The sequence below is a fragment of the Ochotona curzoniae genome, unplaced genomic scaffold (genome assembly GCF_017591425.1).
Source record: "Ochotona curzoniae isolate NIBS_2020 unplaced genomic scaffold, NIBS_Ocur_1.0 contig_3498, whole genome shotgun sequence".
Classification (NCBI taxonomy): domain Eukaryota; kingdom Metazoa; phylum Chordata; class Mammalia; order Lagomorpha; family Ochotonidae; genus Ochotona; species Ochotona curzoniae.
The window spans coordinates 5679912-5701666 of NW_024465885.1; the positions used below are offsets into that span (position 1 = coordinate 5679912).

The 21755-nt window shown below is 39.7% G+C and overlaps 1 protein-coding gene across 1 annotated transcript in view; it reads left to right on the forward strand.

Annotated features, from left to right (window-relative positions):
• Positions 1–314: 314 nt before the first annotated feature.
• MORC1 (MORC family CW-type zinc finger 1) overlaps positions 315–21755 on the forward strand; it is a 155481-nt gene continuing 134040 nt past the window's right edge. Inside the window, 7 exon segments of the mRNA XM_040980917.1 lie at positions 315–379; positions 1402–1455; positions 4299–4333; positions 10823–10891; positions 15059–15149; positions 16369–16477; positions 19687–19846. Coding sequence (XP_040836851.1) covers positions 315–379; positions 1402–1455; positions 4299–4333; positions 10823–10891; positions 15059–15149; positions 16369–16477; positions 19687–19846 — 583 coding nt within the window.

The following is a 21755-nucleotide window of genomic DNA, read 5'->3' on the forward strand; positions in this document are numbered from 1 at the left end:
AGGCCCATCTTACAGCTGGGAAGAGACTGAAAGGACGGAAAGACTGAGAGGACGGACCAATGGTCCGGGAAGGTCACCAAATCGCCCGTACCTGAAGAGGAGTTCTAGACGTCATCCTCCCGGGTAGAACCAGGGCCGAGCACAGAAGTCCAGCGCGCCACGGACGAGCTGCGCCCTGCGGTGGCCAGAGGGGGCGTCTGTGGCCGCGCTCTGGCTCCGCCTGTGGGCGTGGGCGTGCACATGCGCAGAAACGTGGTCACCGCGCAGTCGCAGCCTCCGTGGTCCTTTGGGTCGTGCGTGTTGTGTTGGAGGCCATGGGTGACAAGTATGCGGTGCTGCAGCGGGCCCAGCTGCGTCTGGAGTTCATCCACGCCAATTCGTGAGTACACACTCTGTGGGGCTGGAATGCGGGAAGGTCTCTGTGTAACGGCGAAATAACCAGTTGAGAAGTAGCAATGAGCTTGGTATTGTTGAATTATATAATTATTTATCTGAATTTGTGCATGTCCTTTTGTGAAACAGAAAGTGAGAAAGATATGTTCTAGGTTTAGGCGGGTGTAATGAGGCAGCGGATTCAGCCAAAGCTTGGGACACTTGAATTCTGTGTGGTAAAGCCAGTTTACGTCTCTCCTATTCCGCTTTTGATTCAGGTTGCTGCCAGTGAGTCATGGGAACAGAGATGATGGCCCTGTGACCTATGTGGGCACTCTTGTGAGAGGACAGAATGGAATTCCTTGGTTCTGGCTTTAGTCAAACTCAGTGCTGGCTGTTCTGAGCATTTGGGGCATGGACTATGTTGAGGAGATGTTATTCTCCACTTCCCCTCCCTCTCCAAGCCCCCTTTAAAGGTCCCTCCTATCTTGGTTCATTCCTCGGTTCAAGTCCCAGGTCTGTGTCCAGTTGTAGCTTCCTGCTGATATACTCGCTTGGAGGCAGAAAGTGATGACTCAGTGGCTGAGTTTCTGCCACTTATTTGGGAAACACTTGGCTGCCAATGGAATCTTGTACCATTTAGCACTGTAGTATTTTGATTTGTGTTCTTCATAAATAAATTAGCCTTAAATGATATAACTTTTAATGGGACTGTTTGAAAAGAAATACCTGCATCCTACTGATAAAGCAATTTTTAGAGGTAGGGGTTTATTCTGATAGTGAAGTCCCCAAAGTCTTAATGTTATTTGGATTGAGCAAGATATTTTGGTAAATTTGTTCTTATCCTGGATTTGTAGTGGAGAACGTCTAATTCAGAAGCTTGACCATGCCGAACTATTTGTTTCTGGAATAGCTTCTTAATTGATTATCTGTCTGGAACTGGAGAGCATTTGTCTGCAATGTCTTGCATTGTTTATCCTCTTGGCATGCTTTGTTCAACTCTGTGTTTTCCCTTTATTTCCTCGTCAGCACTACTCACAGTTTCCTTTTTGGAGCGATGGCTGAACTGCTGGACAATGCAAGGTAACGTTCCTGTGAACCAATTTAGGAGGGAATTTCATGGCATATTTCCAGTCAGCTGCATTTGAAGATAGAATGATAGTGTTACTATTTTCCCATCAGGGATGTTTTGGGAGTTGATTTGTTAGCAAATCCAAGCATTGTAAGAAAAACAACTGGAGATGTGGAATTATTCATTCCTGTTCCATTTGTATAAGTGATCTGACTTGAAGGGCAGATAAATTGGAGCTATTTTATGTTAATGGCAATATAATAGCTGATATTCATTTAAATACTTCTCAAATTACGCTATGCACTTTGGAGAATTAGGTTTGTGCGCTTAATGAGGTCTTTTTGAAGGGAGTTACACAGTAAGAAGAAAATAACAGTTCACCTAATGTGTGTCACACATATCTTAACACAGTATCTGTATTAGTTATTATTCTTATGCTAACACTTTAAGGTGCAGGTAATATCCTAGTCCCCAACCACATATGTAAGAGTTGGTAGAGACATTACATGATATACACATGGTCACAAAATATTTGGCAGAATTAGAATTCAACCTTGTGAGATTGGGCTGTTCCATTTTACTTTCTCTGACAAAGGTATCGATGTTCAAGCAATCACTTTTAGCAACTGAAGATACACTCAGTAGCGTGCTTGGAAGAACTTGTGAGTGATGAAATCTTCAGCTAAACTAGATACAGCATTTGGTTTGTTTTATATGTGTGTCCCCTGAAGCCAAAGGTTTCTTTCCCAGCTTTTCTGCAGAAAGTGAAGTTGTAATGCACAGTGGTTCCATCAGGACCACAGCTCTTCTTGCCTGCATTGTGCTCAGTTCTAAGTAGGAAGGCATCAGGTCTTCTTTTTTAGGAAACTTTTCTGTCTGTCCAACTTGTGAATCGTAGGTAGAGAAGAAGAAAAAAGGATGGTGTTGATTTCTCAGGAGAGCCGAGAGGTCAGCTTAGGAAGAACTCGAGATGGGGCCAGGACAGACAAAACGGTTGGAGTGTCTGCGGGGGTTTAGGGTTGCCATTGTTCTTTCTGCACAGAGCATAGGGCGGAGCTCCTCGTGCAGCCAGTGGTCCTAAATCCTACCCAGAGATCCACTGTCAGCAGTTTCACATCTGTGACTCTGAAAAGAACACATTTGTCCGTTTTGGCAGCTGCTTTTTCTCCTCTGAAGTTATTTCATAAATTCATACCAGAAAGAGGGCAGGAAAACATCAGAATGCATAAAAATAGAACAATGGGAAGAGTTTGGGTAGTAGAGGGTGACTAGGTGACTGTGAAAGAACAGTTTGCTTTAGACTCAATCAAGTGCAAGAAACACAATCAATAAAACAGTTTCAGGAGGAACGTTCTTAAATTGGAACACCTTGAACAGTTCTGGCCTTGCTGATACTTGTTTGGCTCACAGTGGGAATTTACACAGAACTTGTAAAGAAAAAGGATGAGAAAAGGAATTTTAGGTAACATTTAAAAGAAAAGAGAAGAAGCCACATTAAAAAAAAAATCTGAGTCACATTCCTTCATGACACATTTAGGAGGTCAGTAGCAGGTGTTTTCTTGGGACCAGCCTGGACCTTTCACTTTGCTCCATATTGTAGGTATTGAGATGTATTCATCTTGGGACTGTGATAAGGATTAAAAGGGAATTTTCAAAAAAATGCTTAATTGTTTACTTGACATGTACAGAACACTCAAGAAATAGCAGTGACAATTTCGAAATTTCCACAGAGGGAGCTTAGATGCAGCCATTGGCAAGAACTAGGAGGGATCATACTTATAGGCCTAAGAGCACGTGCCATGTGCCTGTTGGGAATGAGGTGGGGTAGCCTTGGGTTTGGGATTGGGGGAGCTTTGTGGAGGGGCTTATCTTCCCATCAGAGCAGTGCTGGTTCTTCCTGAGCTGTCTTTCAGATGTGTGCTTCCCTTACTGTACCATTTTCCTTATTAACTAAGGCCTCATTCATCATCGTCTTCTTTTTACCCAGAATACTGTGGCCAGGATCTTGTGACTCCCCATTTGCTGTTTTAAATTGTTACTTTTAGAAATAGTTTTAAATGTAAAAAAGTATGTAATAAAATAAGCAAAAAGAAAAAAATGAAAGAAGAAAAAACCCAATAACTTACCAGTAAGTCACCACATCAGGCAGAGTCCAGCATGGTTTTCTGTAGAAGAGAGCTCATATTTTCTGTGTATCAATTTGTATTTCCACTCTGGAAACTGCTCCCTCTTGCCACTTCAATGATAAGGCAACCATAGATAATACGTAAATGAATAATACATAAATATGTATCATTGCAGTCCCATAAAACTTTATGTATAATACAATTAGTCAAACAGATTTGGTCAATAAACCAGTTTGCCGACCTTGGACCTATAGAAAACACCCACTGTCATTTGGTTTCTTTCCTGTCATGTATGCCTGTGTGTATCATACTGAAACAATTTCTTTAAAATATGGTCCGTCAGTAGAAACTATAGTTTGCTTGTTCTTTTCTTTTCTTTGGACTGAAGTCTGTAATGAAAATCTTTTTGTCATTTGTAAAGATTTCTGCAGCCACTTAAAAAATGCAGAATTTGTATTCTTGTTGAACTTTTTGTATAACTAAGCTCCATTATTCTTTTGAATTGATGAATTTAGGCTTGGCAGTATTCTGAAATTATAGGGGATCATATGTATTACTATATAAATGCACAGTGAATAATTTTAGTAATTGGTTTTGAAGCATTTAAGTGAATTTTTGTATTGTTTGATAGCTGACAGTAGATCACTGCATCACATAAGCAGCTCAGAGGAGTGTAATTTCATCTGTGATTCCGTATTGAAGCAGTGATTTTTTTATATTGTTCTCAGGGATGCAGGGGCTGCAAGGCTTGATGTGTTTTCAGGTGAGTAGATTTACTTTCTTGTTCTTCTAATGGAAAAAATCCTGTAGTTATTTTGCTTTTATTTTATGTCATGAAATCATACCACATTCTATAGATTTTTAAAAATGTAATCTAAGTGCTTTGTGAGTATAGTGGCACAGTGGGGAGTCATGAGAAAAGTATTCTCTGGGAGTGAAATTGTTCACTTGTTAGAGGACTCATTTACAAAATTAGGTCTTAGCGAGTTTTGTGAAAGCATCAGAGCGATTTGGAACAGTGAATTTGTCTGCCACAAGAAACGTTTTTATTTTTAACGGTGTATTAATGTAATGGTTATTCATAGTCAAGTGTACTTCATTTTCAACTTATCACAGTTTTAAAATGCATAAATGGGTGTAGAGTCTGAATGCTTCAGGGCTGCAAAGTTCACACTAAATGTGTTTTCCTCATTGACTACCTTGTAGTCACCAAGCATCTATTGCACTTGCTAGTTAATTTCAATACACTATAATGCTAATGAAATTAGGTTTTGTGATTTAACTCCTCATTTAGCTGCCGTGAAATGTCCATGATGGTAGCTGTTTCCTATGGCTAATGTGCTGCCTGTTTTCATAATGCATGCTGTTGGTCACAGGTAAGAAGACAGGGTTCATGATGAAAACCTCTGAGTGTATTTAAAAAGCACCTCAGTTTGTGTCAGTTTTCTTAATGTTGACTGCCTGTGGTTCACAAAAGAGACAGATATGTGTTTTGAGGTACCTGAAGAACCAATAAGTGGGGTTCTTCCTTTCTCTACTTTCCAGGTTCTCAAAGTTTGAGGAATAAAAGTGTCAGCTTTTCTCGCTGATAAATGGATGAAAGTTCAATTGTAGCATGTAGCTTAGTGGGAGAGAAGGAACAGACATGCTGATGAAACCCCAGAACCGGGCCAGTACTCCAGTGGAGTCAGCATCCTCTTCAAAGTTTCTGGAAAAAAGGACAAAACTCAGGATGTGGGGCCTGGTGCAGTAGCCTAGTGGCTAAATCCACGCTTTGCATGCATGGGGATCTGGTTCATATCCTGGCTGTTCTGCTTCCCCTTTAGCTCCCTACTTGTGGCCTGGAAAAGCAGTAGATGATGGTCCAAAGCCTTGGGACCCTACACCCCTATGGGAGAGTCAGAGGAAACTTCTGATTCCTGGCTTTGGATCAGCTCAGCTCTGGCCATTGCAGCTGCTTGGGGAATGAATCAGTGGATGGAAGATCTTCCTCTCTGTCTTTCCTTCTCTCTCTGAATGTGACTTTCCAATGGGGGGAAAAAATACTTGTGCTGTCTTCAGGCAGCTCATTGACAAGAGAAAATGAAGCATCAGTGTTTATTGATCCTTAAGCTATCAGTGAGATGATTTTTTTACCTTTACAGGGGAAAAATGAATGAAGGGACACAGCAGAGTTCTGGTGGCAGAGAAAAGGTGGTCTGGTTTACGTGCGCCACTACAGATACCTGTGGACTTGTGATGGAGTTAGCCTGAGCACGAACTGAGAACACTCTAAACTGAAAATAACCCCAGTGGGAAAGGCATTTCATACACTTGACATGCTGAACACATAAACAGCAGAGCACATCGTGTGCTCTCAGGCTTTTTTATTTTTAACATTCTATGTATTTTTATTGGAAAGTTCTATACAGATAGGAGGAGAGACAGAGAGGATCTTCCACCACAGCGGCTGGAGCTGAGCTGAGCTGAGGCCAGGGCCCACGAGCCTCTTCCAGGTCTCCCTTGTGAGTGCAGGGTCCTGAGGCCTTGGGCCATCCTTGACCACCTTCTCAGGTCACAAGCAGGGAGCTGGACGGGAAGCAGGGATTAGAACAGGCGTCTATATGGGATCCCTGTGCGTGTAAGGTGAGGATTTGACCACTAGGCCCGTGGCTCTAGCAGGCCTGTACTGTTAGTTTTTTAGGCTTGTAATATTGTAGCTAATAGGAAACTATGACTTTGCCTTTCACTTTGCCAATATGGTGTGTGTGTGTGTGTGTATGTGTGTGTGTCTGAGAGAGAGAAAGGGAAAGAATATGGTAATATACACCATTATTCCAGGAAAAGATAAAGATGTGAAATTTGAAGCAAGATACACTGAATGTGTACTGTTTTCACATTATCATAAAGCCAGAAAAAAAAATCATGGTTGAATCATTGTATGCATGGGACCATTTGTATACCTGGAATAGAAGAAAAATGTCTTGCCTCGGAGAATTGTGGGAATACAGAGAAAGGGGAAATTATGCCACATATTAAGGATGTGGAAGTTGAAGTAATGATGTGATGTTTTTGCCAGCTGTCCCCGGAAGAAAAGAAAAATTTTGACCAAAGAATTGTTATGAGCAAAAGAATGGATATAGGCCAGTTTAGCTGTTTATTCGTTTATTCAGCAACAAGCCATTAAGTGTCTGCTATTATAGGTGCTGTGAATACAAACATTGAAAAAAATGTGTTCTAATGGAGCATGCATTTTAGTGAGGAGAGATGGACAGTAAAGAAATGAGCAAATCCTGTACTGTTACAGTAAATACTGGAGGGTGAGAAATAAAGATGGATTAGACAGCCTAGAATGATGGTAAAGGGCTACAACTTTTCATAGAGTGGTCTGGGACATTTTTCTATGTGCTAGACTAACAGATCAGGATGATGTGAGAAAGTGAACCCTGTAAATAAGCAGAAAGAGGGTTTGAGAGAACAGCGATGAGGCTGGATTGACTAGAGCTAGCGTGAGAGCTCCCTGGATGCCTGCCTTGGAGAGTGAGTTCTGGCTTTTCATTGAACCGTTGAAGAACTTGCAGCAGCATCAATCCCCTAAGTCTATGTATTATCTGTTATTTTTCCTTGTTAAAGCTGTGGTTGCACAGGTTTCTGTTTTATTTTGGAGACAGGGAAAGAGAAATCTTCTCTTTATTGTTTGATTCCCAAAATGCCTGTAGTAGGTGGAGCCATGCCAGGTTGAAGCTGGGTGCCAGAAACCCAATCAAGTCTCTCATGAAAGTGGCGGGGACCTAAATGCTTGAGCCATCACAGCTGCCCTCTGGTGTGTGTGTTATCAGGAAGCTGGGAAGTAGAACTGAAGCGAGGCCATGCACCCAGGCGTTACTATGTGAGATACAAAGGCTTGCCCTCGACTTTCTCTGTTTTAAAAAATTCTCTGGTAAGAGTGTAATATACAGTCTGAAGAAGTATGAAAGCAGAGACACCAGGAAGATGTGAATTCAAAGTTAACTCAGTAAGCTTTCCTAAGAATTTCAACCAGGGCAGTGGCCCCAACAATTGAGCGGGAAGAACAAGTGTGAAACTCCATTTCCTTCAGAGCACATGTGCTGTTGATGAAAAGCTGAGAAGATTCATCTAGAATCACAGAGCACAACCAATGTAACCAGAATACAGATTCTGTGTTCTGGGCAAGTGACCCTGGGGTCATGAGAGTACTCATTTCACACTGCTTCTTCCGGCAGCTGGTGTTATCATAAGCACAACAGGATCTTGGCAAATTTGAGATCAAAGTGCCCCTTCCTTCTCTGCGTTATACATATTTTGTATAAAACATAGCTTATTGTTTTGGGTTTTAAATTACCTATTTACATGATAAGTTTTTTATTGCAGAAAACCATTATACCACTATTATTCTAGCATTGATATTTTCAAGAAGAAAAGAATAACAATGAGGGCCAGTGCTTATATACTGATAAGTAGAGTTGTTCTGCAAATGTGTAGTTAATCCGAGATTGGAGTCATTTTCAGTTTGTTTACTGAGGCTCTGAATTGCTTTCCCAAACTTCAGTTTCCTTCAATAATTTCTGGCCACATAGCTTGGACTAAATATATTTTACTGTGATCTTTCATATATCTGCTGTATTTGTATTAATAGACATAGATTTTCAAATGCTAGACACTAAATACTTATTTTTAAGGAATCTGGATCGTTGTTTAGAATTCTGTGGAAGTGTAACGTGGACCTGTGGGGAGAGAACTTACTTGTTTTATCTGTGAACTAGTTGTTGTAAAAAATCAAGTTGGCTGGCATTTGGCTGCATGGTCACATTGCTTTTAGAATGTCCAGGTCCCATGTTGGAATGCCTGGGTCTCACATCTGCCTCAAGCTTCTGACTCTAACTTCTGCTAACGTGGACCCTGGGAGGCAGTGGTGATAACTCAAGGAATGGGTTCTTGCCATCACATGAGAGACCTACACCTAAATTCAATCCCACATCTTTGAAATTGGCCAGGAGCTCTTGTGGGCATTTGGAGAGTAAACCAGTGGATAAGAATTGTCTGCATTCTTTTCAACTAAATGTTTTTAAAATGTAATAATTATATATTGAACAAGAAATAGACACATCAGTTAGGTCAGGCATTTCAACATGTTACTAAGTTGGTAAAAGAGTAAAAGGATTGTTTGTTAAGGGTGCCTAGTGATGTGGAAGATTATGAAGCCTTTCTAGAAGTGTGGCATGAACTAATCTAAAGGGAAAACAGGAATTTTCTTGGTGAATAGCGCCTGGAGAAGGTGAAGAGGCTGTGTGTGCCATGGCTTTAATTTGGAGAGAACGTAGGAAAAGTGTTTGAAGGGTTGAAGATTAGCTCAGCGTGGAGTATTTGTTTCAGGTTGACAGGAGGTGAGTTTGGAGAGCGAAGAGGAATAGGCTGTGCAGCACAGTAAGATTTGCTAAAGGCTTGGATATTATCCTGCAAGCACTGTGAACCACAGGGGAGTTTTCAGGGGAGGATGCTAGAATGCACCACTGACACAGACTGGTAGTTTCCTTCTGTTTTAGCAAGAACAAGAAGTTACAAATTGGTTGTGGTAATCCAGTACAAACCCAGCATGGAGGAGGAAAACGTGATGACATGAATGAGGTGGAATCGAGTGGATGAGAGTTTTGTCTTTGTGTGGGTCCTGAGGTTTGTCTTGGGAAGCTAAACACCACTAGCAGGTTAATGCCATTTATTGAACTGGGAGCAGTAAAAGGGAGAGGAAATACAATGAGCGAAAAATGTTGGTTTCATTTTGGATCTACACGATTAATTAACAGATGGTAATATTCCATCTGAAATCCATGGTTTTAAGGAATTGAAATAGAAAAGGTCAAGTTTCCAGGTAGATATTAGGGAATGTTAAAATGTGAGGTTACACTTGTTTAACCTCCATCTTTTACGCAGGTTTACATTAAAAGGAGGTACCACCAGTATCCTGGGTCTTTCCCAGATAGTCACTTAAGAACAGCCTTCTGTCAGAATGCTCTTTCCATGATAAATCTGTCAGGAACTTCAACATCAGCAGTAAACACTGTGCTGAGATGGCTGATGCTGATTCTGGTTTGGACCAGATGTTCCCAATCCTAAAGGACAGTGGGACAACTATCAGGAGGTTTTTGGAGTGAATCCCTGACCATAAAGTTGTGAAATCCTTAAGATCAGTTGTTTCTTTTCTATATGGATTGTTTTGTAATTGCTTACTTCTTTAGTGTCAATTCTAGTGGTCTTTGAACAGATATTTACTTTACACAGGTGCTAGAAACAAATTTATAGGGATGGAGCTGGCCAGTGATTGCCTGTGAATGAAATAAGTTAACATGAAAGGAGAGGGGAAGGGTGACAGAGTCGGGAGAAGTGTTTGGGGATAATGCATGTGTTCAGTGTGTTGATTGTGGAGATGGCATACAGAGATATAAAGGATATTTTGATGAAATTACACACTTTAAACATTCACACGAATAAACATGAATTCATTAAGCATGAATTCATTAAACGTTCCTTGATATCATTGCTATTTGTAAAAAGTAATGTGATGCAACTCGTGTATCCAGTTGTTGAAACTATTCTTAGAAGCAGTTTATAAACTGCTCTAAATTTGATCGTTAGTTTTAGTCACACTTCTAGCATTTGTTAAATCAGAAACTATGCTATATAATTTTGATGGTATGTCTTAATCATCAGAATTGGTTCTAAATAACAATTAAAAAAAAATCAAATCCATGATCAAGAGGCAACTATTTGCTGCCATGACGTATTCATAAATTTCTCCTTCAGGGGTTAACCATCTCTAGCGGAACCTGATGAATGTAATAAGAATGGCTTGGATTTTAGAATTACTGCTGTGATAGAAGGGCATGAAGGCTAATCAGTGTGGTAGGAGGATGCTGGGGTCACACCACCAGTTAGCTTTTTCTTTCCTTAGAGGAGGAAATACCTCAAATTTAAAAGAGCAGTCCAGTTCTAGGGCATGCCATGCATTTCTATATATGCAATTTATTTGTATGTAGATGTTTTACATTAATTTAAACCTCTCTATTGCATGATTGTTTTTCCTCTACAGTTGTTTATGAAGCTGTAGCCATGACTGCATTCTGAGCCCCACCATTGTGTGTAGGCCTGTTACTCTGTGGCTGCATTTGAGGAAGACAAATAATTATGTGAGCAGCATGACTTTCTGATGAACAAACTAAGTCCAATATTTGTCAGTAATGACTGCTTTCTCTTCCAGTGGATAATGGAAAACTGCAGGGTGGATTCATGCTGTGCTTCCTGGATGATGGATGTGGTATGAGCCCTGGTAAGTTAATTATGTAGATACCTAACTGGCTGTTAAAAAAATGCTCTGAAAACCTGTAAAATAAATAAAAATAAATGGAGCTATCTATGTGAAAACAGGTATGGAACATTCAGGAAAATAAAATTCAGACTTAACTTGCTGTTGAACGGTTTATGTTTAGATAGTTTAGCTGGCAGAGTAAATTTATTCTAGCCATTTATACCTGAAAAAAGATTGAACATAAATAAATTGTTTTAGAAACTGCACGGCAGATAATACGGATTCTAAGGAGGAAGCATGTGGGAATGAATGCCAAGCATATAGCAGTTTGGGAAGCTAAGATGGTTTCAAACACTTCCTTTAGGTATTGCCTGCCAGAGCCCTGAGGCAGCTTCTTGTGCCTTTAGGCTGTTTTTAATTGTCTGCTTAAACTTGAGGCAGAGGTTGCTTTTTGTTTTTAGAAGTTTGTGTTTCCACTCCTCTCCCGCCCCCATACGCACATTCAAAGGCTTATTGCTTCAAATGAATGCTCTCATCATAATGAAACTACATCTATAATATATGGCATGACTTATCTTTGCACATTCAAGGTTAGCACAAAGCCAGCACATAGTAAGTGCAGTATCCGTGTGCTGTGGAATTGAAACGTTATTTCCTCTGTTAAGAGCTATGAGTTGTGTTAGATATTGTATTCCTAAATTCTTGTAGCACTTTATGTTCTACAAGCTAGAGGTTTTAACTGCTGGGTTTAAAAATTGTGGAGAGAGTTGAAGTGGTACTGAACTATTCCGGTGTGTTCTACAACTAGGTGAGCAGTGATCAGCAGTGCTGATACAAGCTGGGAAGACAGAATCCAGCTATCTTCTCCCTGCTCTCAAGGACACCCTCCGCCTGAGGAGTTGAAGCATATTTATTTATTTTTAAATATTTAGTCTTTGATAAGTGTGACAGAGTGATTGAGAGGGAGGGCGTAAACAGAGAGAGCAAGTGATCTTCCATCTGCTAATTAGTTACCCAAATGGCCTAACAGCTGAAGCTGGGCCAGACCACAGCCAGTAGCCTGGAGCTCCATCTGGGGTTCCCGGTGTATGTCTGGGTGCCAACTACTTGGGCTATCTTCTGTCACCTTCCCGAATGCACTAGCAGGGAGCTGGATTGAAAGTGGAGCAGCAGGGAGCCCATCACAGCCTGGTAGCTTCAGTGTTGTGCCACAGGGCTAACACTGAAGAATGTTAATAAACAGATTTAGAAAATGTTTTGCCTCTCCACCCACTACATTTACATAATTTTGGGTTATCAAGATCATTTTGTGTGAAAGTATTAATGATTTGTTAATGCTTAAATATGAGAAAGAAAAAGAATACCATGCTGAAAAAAATATCTAATTTTCCCTTGAAACCTAGAAGTTAAGTTCATCTTCTTAAGACTATTAAAACCAAAGCAATCTTTGGTTAAAAACAAGCAATCTTTCTAGGGAAATTTGTTGTGAAAAGAAGCAAGTCTTTTTGTGTGAGTCATGAGATGAGAACCCAGGCAAGTGATGAATATTCAGAAAGAACTCACACTTGAGTTTGTAAATATAGTAGTATACATTAAAAAAAAGTGCATTGTGGCCGTGAGAGCAGTTTTCAATTCGTTTTGGAAATCAAGTAAGAAATTAGAAAGGAGAGTTGTCTGATGCTGTTGTCCATATTGAGCTAGAACAATCTTGACTGGCCTACACCAGGTGGCTGAAATGATTTCTAAGTATTCTTTTTCCAAATTTCTATTCTAATCATCCATTTCCTACATGTGATTTTTTATGAGTTTGTTTTTCTTTTAATGTAAATCCCATCATTTTCTGCTGAATTTACTTCTCAGACCTTGCATGACTTGGCTGCATGTATCTTTACTTTTTCTTATAACGAACCCAGTCAATAACTGGCTGGCCTTTTTATTACTTGAGCTTTACCTCAAATTGCAGCCTTCCAGTTGTGACTTTCCATATCCCTGTCCATCCTGTATCTCCTTGGATCAGTTTCCAACACGTAATTATCAAAGCTAATATTGTTTCTTTGACAAACTGTATAATCTTTTTTGTTTCTGCTATGACAGCACCACCATTGAGCACAGAATTCATGACTGGTCTATGCAGTATTCCATTCTCGTGCCTAGAGCACTTGTGGCTTGTAAAAGCTCTTGCCATATGTGATAAGTACCATGGGATTTGACACAAAATATTGCATGCTTGTAATCTTGGCTGTAGCATTGATCGATTCTGTAACCTTAGATACACAATTAAACTCTTTAAGTTTCCTTCTCTCTAATATGCAAGTCATAATAATATGTTGTAGGCTTTCTGTGAATATTAAATAGGCAGAACATGTACTATATATAACACAGTGCCTAGCATATAGTAGACGATCAATAAATGGTATCTGATATTGTTGTTATGGATACCATCACCTGATGGCTAACTGGTGTATGAACATATAAAGAGCTGTGAGTAACCAGAAACAAGCAGTGTATTTGGTAACTTTTACATACCGTGTTATCACTGAGCTGTCACACGTCTGTACCCAGACTGACAGAAGAGTCCTTAGGACAGTTCTAAAGTGCGTCTTCAGGTACTTCGAAAGAATAACGTTTTTGGTTCTGGAAGTCTTTATATTTTGAAATCCGGAAGATTTCTCTCTAGAGTTCTAGAATATAATGGGTAGAGTAGGAGAATGGCTGACATAGTGAAATGATGAACTCAAAAGCCTTTCTGTCTTTCTTAGAGCTGACTTGTATCTCTGTGCTCTGTCAGTTCTCAAAGCATGACCATGTTTAAGGGCCAAGACCATGGAAATATTACTAGTGGTAAAAGTACTTGTGGCAGTTATCATTAAATAGTGCTTTTCAAGGGCTAAGTACAGTTTCACAAATATATTGTCTTATTGAACAGGTTTTATTTGTTTCCATAATGAACTCTGTGATACTGTATGAATGTTTGGTTTAAAATAACTTAATATTTTTTGTTCATTTTAGAAGAAGAGAGACAGATCAGCATACATATGTTAGAGGGAAAAGGAATGAGAAAGGGACAGGGAGTGAGAGTGGGGAGGGCGAGGGAGAGAAGGAGAGGGAAAAGGGCACTGGAATCCACTGGCTCCCCCTACCCCCAAACTGGGGCTGGACTGGGGCTAGATTGAACTGGGGCTGAGAATGAAACTGAGGTGTTCACTCAAGCTGCCATTGCTGCTCCCAGAGACCCGTGTTGCTGAAGGGAGAAGCCAGAACTGGCAGTTGATGCAAGCATTCTGATTTGAGATACAAGTATCCTAGCCACTAGGATAAATGACATTCCCAGTAGTTTCCTTTCAGAGGGAAGTCATTGAAGGCTCAGAGGAATTTTTTTGGTTTGTTTTTAAAAAAGATTTATTTAGCTGTTTTGAAAGTTACAGAGAAGGGGTGGGGAGACAGAATATTCAGTCTACTGGTTCACTCCCAAGATAGCCAGGCTGAAGCTGGGAGCTACTGCTGGGTCTTCCATATGGGTGGCGGGGTCCCAAACATTTGGCATGTCCTCTTGTACTTTTCCCAGGCCATGAGTAGAAAGGTGAATCTGAGGGGCGAAGCTTTGCCACAGTGCTGGCCCAAGGCTCAGAGGTTTAACTGTATCCAGTGTCACTGTGTTAGACCTCTGAACATCTTCAGTTTAATGCTACAGAGATTCTTCAGTAGATTGTAGAACTTAGCAAGTCTGCCTCTAGGTTACCGTAACAGCTGTAGACTTATCCTAATATCCAGAGACACCTATGAAGTCTTGATAACTGGATGTCAGGGCGTTCTCAGAGACTCCCAAAATGTTACCTGTGTGAATGAAACTGACATTTTGTGATTGGGTTAATGTTCACAGCCTTTGTGTATACTCTTGAGAAGGGGCCTTTTTTTTTCTACTTTGTATTTCTTGAATTATTTACTTAATGGAGTATTAAACCTGTGATTGAAGTGAACTGAGAAATTTACTTTAAAAAATTTTAAATAAAGAAGGCAATCCATAAGGAGGGTGAGTTGACATTCAGGTAGGAGGAAGGGGAAGATGGAAAGCATCACTCTATCACAATGCTCCTAAATCAGTAGTGTGAAATACGTGAAACTTATCCACCTTATATAAATACAACTTTATAAAGTTGCAAACATCAAAAGAAAGTCTGTCAATTACAGAGGACGCTTCTGATATTATATACTTTGGAACATCCAGGAAGCGATTGTCTACCATGAAGTTCATTGGGCAATATGGCAATGGTCTTAAAAGGTGAGTGTCTTCCCTCTTAAAATCTTATCACTACTGCGATCAGTATTTAGTTCAAAGGAGTATTATGTAAAATGATGCAATCATGCGATCATGCAAAACTTTAAAAAGAATAGGAACTTGGCAAAAGGACCTCTCTTGTCTTCAGAATTCTTATACCCATTTTTAAGTAATATGTATCTATTTGAAAGACAGAGTGACAGAGAGAAGGAGAGCGAGATCTCTCGTCCTCTGGTCCACGCTTCACGTGCCACAAAGGCTGAGGCTGGTCCAAGACAAAGCCAGGGTCCTGGATCTCAATCCAGACTCCTCAGGAGCATCACCAGGGGATTGGGTGGTAAATGGAGCATCTGGGTCTCAAACGGTTACTCTTTTGTCACAGGAGGCAACTTAACCTCTTGCACTAGTATGTTAACCTCCTCATACTTAGCTTCCCCCCAAAATTTATTTGTATGAAATACTTACAGAGAGAGAGACAAAGATAAAGACTCTCCACCAACTAGTTCACTCCATAGATAACAATGGTGAGGTTGGCCAGACTGAAAGCAGGAACCAGGAATTTCCTCCATATCTCCCAAACACTCAGACCTTTCTGTGTGGCTTTTGCCTGTCCACCAACAGGGAGCTGGGTAGCAAATTAAGCAGTCTGGACAAGAACCAGGATCTACATGAGATACTTGCTTTTCAGGCAGCTGCTTTGTGTGCAATGCCACAATGCCAGCCATCCTCCTCCCTTCCTCCCCTTCTACCTGTTTCTGACTTGAGTCCTTATAACATTTTAAAATTCATTCTCATATTGAATAAGATGGAAAAGATTTTAGGGATTATTGCAGTAGTTACGTTTCTATGCTCTGTTGTTTCCCAAAGCATGTTTAAGCACTGGTGATACATCTACAGTTTTTTGTTTGTTTACCTTAGTGAAAAGTGAAGATTTGTGGCTCACCCATGTTGCTCCTTCCAGGATCAGAAGTTTTCTTTTGAGCCTTGGATAAAACCCTTTCCTCAGCAGCCATATCAAACAGGAGTGTGGGGCTGGATCCATTCCAAACTGTCTGCTCCAATTTAAGAATAAAAATAGTACTTGTACCCTCTTAGTGATAGAGCAACAATATAGGGTGATTTTAAGCCACAATCTGCTAGAGCATATAGAACCATGCTAACCGTTTTCTTCTTTTTTAGTGTTTGAGATATCAACCGATATGTTCTTCATTTTTTCATATAGTGGATCCATGAGGATTGGAAAAGACTTTATTCTTTTTACAAAGACAGAAGAAACGATGACCTGTGTGTTTTTCTCTCAGACATTCTGTGAAAGAGAAGGTCTTAGTGAGGTAAGATTTGGAGGTTGCCTTCTGTTCCCGTGGCTCTGGTGGTATTTTCCTTTGCCCTCTCAAGAGAGAAAGTCTGTCATGTGTTCTTTCTAATTATGATTTGGAAGTTTAGGAATATATTTGAGAAACAGAAATGCAAAAGCAAGACATATTGGGGGTCATTGGAGGACTATTTTGTTGTCCCTTTAATGAAATGATTCTTTTCATTATCCATGTGCTCATATCCTCCAGAATACAATGTTGTTTTGGTGCAAAAGACTTACAGAAGAAGAATAAAAATAATATCTCCAATACTTGTGCTGTAATGAATTATCGTATAAAAACTTGAGTAAAAAACTTGAGATATGGGTAAATAGCTCAACTCCTGTTTGCTGATCTACAGGCACTTTATTAAGCCATAATACCTGAGGTTTACTCTTATGAACTGCCCTTAAAATTTCATGTAAGAAATGCAGACTGAGAATTGCTGTCACTCTGGCATTGCATGCAATCTGTAGAGCATAGAAACCAAGAAGAGGACACGTGACTAAGAGTTTTCAGCCTTGTCACAAAATGTTGTACACACATGATGATTCACATGAACAAAGGTGTTGAGAAAGGGTACGGTTGGAAAAGTTGGTGTTTGGAGACAAGTCTCATGGCACAGCCAATCTAGATTTCGGAATTCACATGAAGCTTGGGGGTCAGTATGCAGATCTGTTGCTGCCAGCAGAGAGCCGGAACCACCTGAGAACAGCAGTGTGTGGTGGTAAGGAATGGCTGAGTGAGGAGTCTGACTTGATGAGAAGCGATGCTTTGAGCACTCATGTTGTATTTTGTGTGTGCAATGAGTATGAGATATTGGACTAAAGCTAAGCTTGAAACTTTTCTAAAATAGCCCACATAATTCTTTATTTTAATTCAAGACCATATATGCCATTCCCATTTTTACAGAAGCAACCACTTAAACAATAATGCAAAATGATTCTTTTGATATTTATTTGTGAATCTCTAAGTAGCTTGCTTGTGGTTTTGCTACTTGAATTTTGGATATCACTTATTAAACTGCAATTCTAAAAAAAAATTATTGTTTTATTTCTCTTCTCTTCTCCTGGTATGATTGTATACATAGAAATCCAATCACAAATTGTGGACTTAATCATCACTGTAATTTTGATTATGCCAGTAGTTAGTATTTATGTCATTAGAATATTTTTGTAAAAGATTCATTTATTCTTATTGCCAAGTCAGATATACAGAGAGGAGGAGAGACAGACAGGAAGATCTTCCGTCCATTGATTTACTCCCCAGGTGGCCATAATGATTGGAGCTGAGTCAATCCAAAGCCAGGAGGAGCCTGGAGCCTCTTCCAGGTCTCCCATGCGGGTGCAGGGTGCCAAGGCCTTGGGCCGTCCTTGACCGCTTTCTCAGGCCACAAACAGGGAGCTGGATGGAAATGGAGCTGCTGGCATTAGAACCGGCGCCCATATGGGATCCCAGCGAATGTAAGGTGAGGATTTTAGCCGCTAGGCTAGGCTTCCATGCCAGGCTCTGTCATTAGAATATTGAAACACTATTCAGTCCTTTTGCATCTTATCTGTTATTTTTCCATTCAACTCCTTATTTACCCTGAAATTAGTAGCTAACTGTTTCGATTTTGTGTACCTGTCTCCTGGATGCTTGCTTTGTTTGCTGTGCTTTGCTAGATTGAACCTAGCCTCTTCCTGTGCTCCTTTTGCTCGTGGGTTGCAGGCCACATGCCTGCACTCTCTGGCTGGTGTGCAGCTGTCATCCCAGGGCTAAGGTCTGTCCTTATAGCCTTCCTGAAGATTCCCTTCCCATCTCATCTATACTGGACTCTTAGTTTTTTGTCTTTTGTCATAGCTTTCTCTTTTTCATGGTGCAGCATATAGCTTCCTGAGCAAGGGTACTTCAGAAGTAAAATATAGTAGGATGTCACGTGGAGTAGAATATTTCTAATTCTGTTCTAACATTCAGTGGAAGTTTGGCCTGGAATTGTTTCTAGATTCATTTTCTTCCAAATGTTTCAAAAACATTGTTCCATTTTCTGGTGCTACTGATTATTCTGAAAGTTGTCTTAATGTGGTTGGTGGTTTCTTCTCCCTTACCCTCTACTCTTGGAAGGCCACTTAGTCTCAGTCTGCAGTGTTCCATCTGATTTCAGTGTTCTGTCTCTGTGTGGTCTGTTTAAATCCATTGTTCTGGGAACTTGTTGGACTTTCTCCGTCTAGAAGCTCGTATGCTTTGATTCTTGGAAGAGAGAACATCGGGTGATTTTTGTTTTGTACCCACATGCTCTTTTGTCTCATTTTGTGAATCTCATATTCGTAGTTCTGAGAATTGCTCTGTATATGAAATGTGTATTTTATACGAACAAAGTGAACACTTTGAGATGTGTTTGTTGTATGCAGACTTTGCCTATCTTCTTGAGGAACAGTGTGCTTTTTTTTCCTGCTTGTTACTTCAATTCCTTACTTAATGGAGTGATGAGTACGTGATTGTGAAGTAGACTGAAAGCATGTCACTGCAAAAATTAAGAGAAAAAAAATCCGGAAGGAGAGTGGGTGAGGAATGTGGGCAGGAGAGAGGCTGGGAGAGGAGGTGTCACTGTGCTACCAAATCTGTACTGTGAAATATGTGAAACTTGTTCACATTCTTCAGTAAAATTATTTACCTAAAACACAATAGTTTTTCTGTTAAATGTTTCTCTCTTGTTTTTATCGTTAGTTTTTTTCTTATTTTGTGATTTTTCCAGCATCTTCCAAACTTTTTATAGAAGTTTTCCTGTGATCATATTTGTGATTTCCAAGATTTTTAAATTCTTTCAATAGTCCTTTCCCAGAGGTGTCTAGTTTTTATTTCATAAATGCAGTGTTTTCTCTCGCAGTGCTAAAGATGTTAAGATGATTGCTGTTGTGTTCTTCTTTTGAAATATTTCTGTTTCTCTTAGGGTTTGTTTCCTCAAAGTCATTTCTGCTTTTTGTTTAATATGTGTTATATTAGAGGTTTCTCCTTGATTGCTGTTAATCTTGAGTATTCTAAGGGTTAGTCAAATAACATGCTGACTGAAAATGTGGATGGAGCTTGCTAGTCATAAATGTCGCAAGAAGTAAGCTAACTGGGCTGTTTTATGGGGAAGCCTTCTATAGGGGTTAAAAGGACGATGGCCCTGTGAACTTTATGAAACATTGATGTGTATTGTTTCATAGGTTGTGGTTCCAATGCCTTCTTGGTTAACAAGAAACAGAAAACCTATCGCAAATGATCCTCAAAAATTCTCAGTGGAGTTGTCTATAATTTATAAATACTCCCCATTTAAAACTGAAGCTGAATTAATGCAGCAGTTTGATGTGATCTATGGAAAATGTGGTAAGATCATCAAAACTGAAATTTTTATGAAAGTGTTTCTTTTCAGTGCCTTATGAAAGACATTATGTGTATGTTACACACATACACATACACACATTCATCCTTTGTGTGTTAATGATTTCATGTAGGATCTCACATGGGGGCAATCAGTCATTTTATACATACAAATTTTATCTTAAGAGAAACCAAACGTGAGTTTGCAATATCTCTCATGCTGAAAAAAGGGCCATACTCTCATGAGCTTTTTGGAACTGGAGAAGAGGATGATAGAGATTATGAGCACAGGGATGTCCCTGCGCCATGGAGCATAGTTAGAAGTTTATCCTGCCATCTGATACTGGTTTATAAGATTTGATGAACCTAGGAGTCTGCAGCAGAACGTTGAATAAAGATTTCATAGACACTCTTCTCCAGGTGAACAGATGTTTTGCCCCATGTTTGAGCCTCCACGCACTTCTTGCTTGGCATGGACAGTGAGCCATGTCTGCTGACATCTTCTCTCACTAGTTTTCCTGCAGTTAAGGACTTTTAAGATCTAAATGTGGAAGCTGGCTAATTTGAGAGAAAGCTCTGTCCATGTTGGTTTCTGTAATACTTTGAGATATGTAATGTGTATAGAAGAATTTTGAGGTGTTTGTTTTTGATTTGACCTAATTCATCTCTAATTTTTTCTCTAATCTGTGACAGTTTGCTGAAAGATAATGTTTTAAGTTATCTCTGCCTTTATCATTGAAAAAAACCATGATAATTGAATAATCATTTACTAATATATACACACTAAGTATATGTACTAAAGATTTAGTTATTGAAAGGCAGAATTACAGAGAGAGAGAAGGAGATACCAAAAGCAATAGATCTTCCATTTGCTGATTTAGTTCCCAAATCGTCACAACGGCTGGAATTAGGCTAGTTCAAAGCCAGAGCCAAGAGCTTCTTTCAGGTCTCCCACGTGGGTATAGGATCCCTTGGGCCATCCTCCATTGCTTTCCCGGTCCTAGAACAGGGAGCCTGATAGGAAGTGGAATAGATGGGACTTGAACCAATGACCACATGGGTTTGCCAGCACCAGAGGTGGAGGCTTAGTGAGCCATGGTGTGCACCCCCACATAATGTATCTTAAAAACAGTTGATGGAATCTTTCAGTTAATTTTTAATTGTGAAATGCACAAGTAATATTGGAGGGTTTTCCTGGATACTTTACCAAGTGCTTTGCAACAATTAAGTCATACAATCTTTAAAACAACTGTTGTTGGCTTTATGTGCAGATTGGAAAATTGAGTTTAGGCAACTAACTTGAGATTACTGAACAAGTAAACTTAGATCTGGGTTATAGATAGTTCCATGGTGCATGGGCTTTGCTACTCTGCCATTCTCCTTTGTGTTACAGAAACACCAAAAAGTATAATGAGTTTTTTTCTTAAATTTCTGTGATCATGTTATTTGTTTTCATATAGTAAATGATTCTGTGGAGAATTTGAACATTTGTTAATGAGGAGACCATGTGTAAGAAAATTTATCATGTCATCTTTAAACCAATATCTATTTTGGAAAACAAAGTTTTATTGGAATAGAGATAAGTTTTTAAATCTATTCTCTATGGCTGCTGTTACGCTGCTGTGGCTGAGTTGAATTGTGGATAGTTGTGACAGATACTGTATGGCAATTTTTTCCTGTTTGTATAGATTTTAAAATTCATCTTTCTTATAAATATTTATTTCAGTTCTCCTAGTGAGAGCTTTATCTATTATACAAGCTTGGATCTGGCTGCAACAATTTTCTCTGCATTGAAAATTTTATAATGATGAGTTGAATAATAAAAAGAATCAACATACTATAGGAACACAAAACTCGCAGAAAATGGGATTGACTATTAGACATGCTCATGTCTAGAAACTCATCTAAATGCATT